Below are 4,615 nucleotides of genomic sequence, written 5' to 3' on the forward strand. Positions count from 1 at the left end.
CTTTCTCTGGGGGTGGCTAGGTGCAGGGCCTGTCTCAGCTCGCGCCAGGACTTCCCACCTGAACCCCAGGAGAGCCAGGCGGATCCGGTTCATGCCCGTGGGCTTGCCACTCCATAGCGTCTCCTTTCCATCCCCCAGCACCATCCTCTTCTCTTTCTTATTGTCCTAAGTGCTCTCAGCCCGCTCTCGGCGCCCTGCTCCCCTCACCTGCCTCTCCTCTGCCTTGCAGATGCCAGCACGTACGCCCATTACCTCTTCCACGCCTTCGACACCACCCAGACCGGCTCCGTGAAGTTCGAGGTGCGTGTGACTCTGGGACTCCCCGGGTCCCCGTCTCCTCTGCTCTGAGTCACGGGGTGTTGAGGAAAGGGTTGGTCATCAGATGCCCTCAGGGAAGACAAAAAACCGCTATCTGTTTAACAAGCATGTCCTGGGTAGAGAGAGAAGCGGTGCCGGCCCTGCCTCTGGAGCTCAGGGCCTTGAGGGACCGATGGTGGCAGTCTGGTAGCCCCCGTGCACACGGAGCGAGCACACGCAGGCTCTGTGCTTAGTGCTTCGCGTGTATCAGTTCCCTGAACCCTCACAATAGCCCTGCAGAGTAGGGGCTAGTATGTACTACCAGTTGCAGAAGAGGGAAGTAAGGCTGCCTGCCTTTCCCAAGATCACACAGCAAAGGAGGGATTTGAACTCAAGTAGGACGTTCCCAGAGTCCACGCTCTTAGACACTAGACCAGCGGTTCTCAACCTGTGGGTCGCGACCCCTTTGGCGGTCAAACAATCCTTTCACAGGGGTCGCCTAAGACCATCCTGCATATCAGATATTTACATTACGATTCATAACAGCAGCAACATTACAGTTATGAAGTAGCAACGAAAATAATTTTATGGTTGGGTCACAACATGAGAAACTATTTAAAGGGCCAGAAGGTTGAGAACCACTGCACTAGCCTATGCCACCACCCACACAATCACCGCAGCCGTGGGAGGAGGCAGTACCAGGGAGGCTGTGGCCTGTGTCTGGAGGTATCAGCAGGCACAGAGCCCCATTCCTCCCCAAGGGGGCTCCTTCCCAAAACGTGGGGCCGGATGGGGAATGAAGGGGGAGGGGGGGGCGCTGCTCTTCACTGAGCTTGGCCATATCCTTCCGGGGACAGAGGTCATGGGAGACACCATGGTGTCAAATCAGTCAGAGTCGGACCCACAGACAGAGCTGCACCCCAGCCGACGGCTTGGTGTTACTATCACTCATGCCTCTTCCACTTCTCAGGACTTCGTAACCGCTCTGTCGATTCTGCTGAGAGGAACCGTCCATGAGAAGCTAAGGTGGACATTTAACTTGTATGACATCAATAAGGATGGATACATAAACAAAGAGGTGAGCGGGCTGAGGCCAAGGGCATGAGGGGCCACCGGAAGGCATCTCATGAAATAGGAAACAGCCCAGTCATGGTGAGGAAGTTGTCCCAATGAGGAGGGATCTGCTTTGGGGCGAACAGAGCTGGTATCCGGCAAAACGAAGAAGTTCACCTTTGCCCTCCCCGTTGCCCTACGCTGCCCCTTTCCCAGGCACTAAGAAAGGGCTAAATAGATCCATTCATTCTCACTGGCTCACACACATTCGATGCGGATTTCTAAGTAGGCAAAAGTGGTTTGTTTCAGTGTAGAATTACTCTTCCCAGGGGAGCTTGCATTTTAACAGGTGAACAGTCACAGTGAGAGCCAAAAGTTGGAATAGTTTTGCAGTTTTCTCCTTGAAGAGAAAAGGGAGATTTGGGGTGAAGAGGAGACCACAATTGGATCATATGGGCCACAACCTATTTTGCAATAAACCCGCAGAAGGGGGTGAGCATGGGTGAAGCCGTTTCTAAAGAAATGGTCACAAATAATTTCTGAACCTTCACTGCTTGACACGTTTGGAGCCTCGGAGTCCATGTGGTGGCTGTCTAGCCCAGCGGTTCTCAACCTGTGGGTCACGACCCCTTTGGGGGTCGAACGACCCTTTCACAGGGGTCGCCTAAGACCATCGGAAAACACATATATAATTACATATTGTTTTTGTGATTAATCCTATGCTTTAATTATGTTTAATTTGTAACAATGAAAATACATCCTGCATATCAGATATTTACATTATGATTCATAATTACAGTTATGAATCGTAATGTAAATACAATTTTTGCTTTCCTCTTGCAAAATTACAGTTATGAAGTAGCAACGAAAATAATTTTATGGTTGGGGGTCACCACAACATGAGGAATTGTATTAAAGGGTCGCGGCATTAGGAAGGTTGAGAACCACTCGTCTAGCCAGTGAAAGGCCCTCAGGTCCACCTCAAAACGCACGTGGGTATCTACTGTGCCCAGCATCTTGGTTGAAGCTTGGATGTAGCATCCATAACATCCGCTTCCTGAGCGCCAACCCTCACCTCAGCCCTGCAAGGTTCCCTCCAGTGTTTTATTCCTCATTCATTCAGTCATGCCTTTGCCCAACACATATTTGAGGGCTTATTAGGTGTTCCAGAGGCTGAAGATAAATTGGTGAGCAACCCCAAAAATGGGAAAACCTTAATATCCCCCATAGCAAGTGTGTTACCTGAATTCCAGTGACTACATACCATGGAAATCCGGGTGGCCAGCTAACATCACGTAAGAGTAACACGATGGAGAACGTGTATGATGCATTGCATTGGGAAAGTCACTTTATAGAGCAGCATGTATAGAACACTATACAGAGTAGCTCAGCCTCAGTCAGCTTCCACCTCTGCTGCAGTCAGCTGTGGTCAGGGTCACTTGTGGCCACAGGGACAGGTCACCGGGTACAAATCCAGCCACCCAGGAATTAAAGAGTGGGGAGAGGGCCTTCCAGAAACAGAGTGTGGGCTGACCGGTACATAAACAGGTCCACCCCCATCCCAACATTAACCCTCACGGAGGGTAACGCTCAAGAAAAGGCAACTACCCAAGGGCTTCTGGAGGCAAAGAGAATTTCCCACTGTCCTCTTGGGAGGAGGTGCCCCACTAGTCTGCTTTCTAACTCCCCCTCCCCAGCTAAAGAAGGTCCTTGTGATCACTCTCATTCCTAAGGGGGATGAGGAGCCCCAAACCATCACCTAAGAAGAGCTTGACCTCAGGGTTTCCACCCTGTGCTTCCGTGTCCCTGTGCAGGAGATGATGGACATCGTCAAGGCCATCTACGACATGATGGGGAAATACACGTATCCCGTGCTCAAGGAGGACACCCCCAGGCAGCACGTGGACGTCTTCTTCCAGGTAAGTGTACACACCTGGGCGGGAGCGCGAGCTCAGCTGAGACCCGTCAGCCCACAGCATCTGAGCAGTGGCCGGTGTCCAACCCTGTCCCGCACACTTGTAGGGAACAGAAAGAATTACAAAGGGATTGCTCTCCGGGAATGGGTGGTCTCATTAAGCAGGCGTGTAGACACTACAGAAGAACACAGGGAAGTATACGTGGGATCGTGCACCCTCTCAGTTCCATGAGATTCTTGGGGGGTCTGAGTCCACAGGGAAGACGTCATGAAGCACATGTGTGCAGGTGGTGAGCACATGTGTGCAGGTGGTAAGCACATGTGTGCAGGTGGTGAGCACGGGTGTCTAGAGAGCGAGGGAAATGGGCTTGGGAACTGCGGTGGATGGACTGGGAGGTCTTCAGGTGGAAGACTTGATCCTTGTTAATCCGTGAGTAGAAGTGTGGCAAGGTCCCCGTGGCATTTTAGTAAAAAACGCACCTAGCAGTAGAGTATCAGAGAACGCCAGTCACACTAGTAGAATCCTCTCACTTGGCAGATGGGAAAAGCAGGCTCACAGAGGCTGAGAGACTCACTCAGGGTCACAGAGTGATAGCGACAGTGACAGAAGTAGAGCTCTCATGTCCAGGCTGGAAGATCGCAGGAGACACGTGAGGGTGTCAGCAGGCGGGGCCGGTGATGAAGTGATGAGAGTCCGGAGCGTGTCTTTCATTGTAAGGATGCTCCTGGGGTCAGGTGCTCCCCCCAGGGCCCGGTGGAGTTCTCCGGCCGGTGACAAACCACCCTCCTTCTCAGGGCAGCGTTGGTGAGTAAAGGGCAGCTTCTGGATGCAGAATGCCAGGTTCTTTCAAGTGCTTCCTCTCGTGTCTTTCAGAAAATGGACAAAAATAAAGACGGGATCGTGACGTTAGATGAATTTCTCGAATCCTGTCAGGAGGTGAGGAGAGATCTCAGGCCACGTCTCTAAATCGGGGAAGGAAAGCCGGGGCTTGGCGACCTGCGGGAGGGAGAGAATGACAAACTGTGACCCCTCAAGTCAGAGCCACTGATACCACCGGCAGCAAGTCAGAAACCCAACCATCGCCACTCCCCGGAGTGATCTGCAGTTGGTGTCGGCCAAGCGGGCTGAGCCAGGCAGCCTGAGAGGGGCAGGGGGGATGGGCAAGCCCAGGGGGGTCTTTGTGAGACTACAGGCTTCCCACGTGGGCAACACCATCATTTTTTTACCTGCCGCTGGCGTGATGACCCACAGCCTGGACAACGGGGGAATCGCTGAGAAAATAGCTAAAGCTGAGACTCTCAAACCACAGTGTGCATGAGAGCTGCCCGGGATGATCTGGAAAATGTATA

At 52.4% G+C, this 4,615-nt stretch overlaps 1 protein-coding gene across 6 annotated transcripts in view; it reads left to right on the forward strand.

Moving 5' to 3' along the window:
• The window catches only part of KCNIP1 (Kv channel interacting protein 1), a 259,179-nt gene extending 254,862 nt beyond the window's left edge, over positions 1-4,317 (forward strand). For 3 of the 6 annotated variants that reach the window (XM_005860365.2, XM_005860363.2, XM_005860364.2), the window contains 4 exons: positions 230-300; positions 1,268-1,375; positions 3,165-3,269; positions 4,140-4,316. In XM_005860365.2, the coding sequence (XP_005860427.1) occupies positions 230-300; positions 1,268-1,375; positions 3,165-3,269; positions 4,140-4,232 (377 nt within the window). In that variant the 3' untranslated portion in view covers positions 4,233-4,316. Of the gene's footprint in view, positions 1-229; positions 301-1,267; positions 1,376-3,164; positions 3,270-4,139 lie in introns of all 6 variants that reach the window. The other 3 variants (XM_014534873.1, XM_014534874.1, XM_014534872.1) reach the window with 2 other exon arrangements.
• The last annotated feature ends 298 nt before the right edge of the window (positions 4,318-4,615 follow it).

This window comes from Myotis brandtii, unplaced genomic scaffold (assembly GCF_000412655.1).
Source record: "Myotis brandtii unplaced genomic scaffold, ASM41265v1 scaffold1338, whole genome shotgun sequence".
Classification (NCBI taxonomy): Eukaryota; Metazoa; Chordata; class Mammalia; order Chiroptera; family Vespertilionidae; genus Myotis; species Myotis brandtii.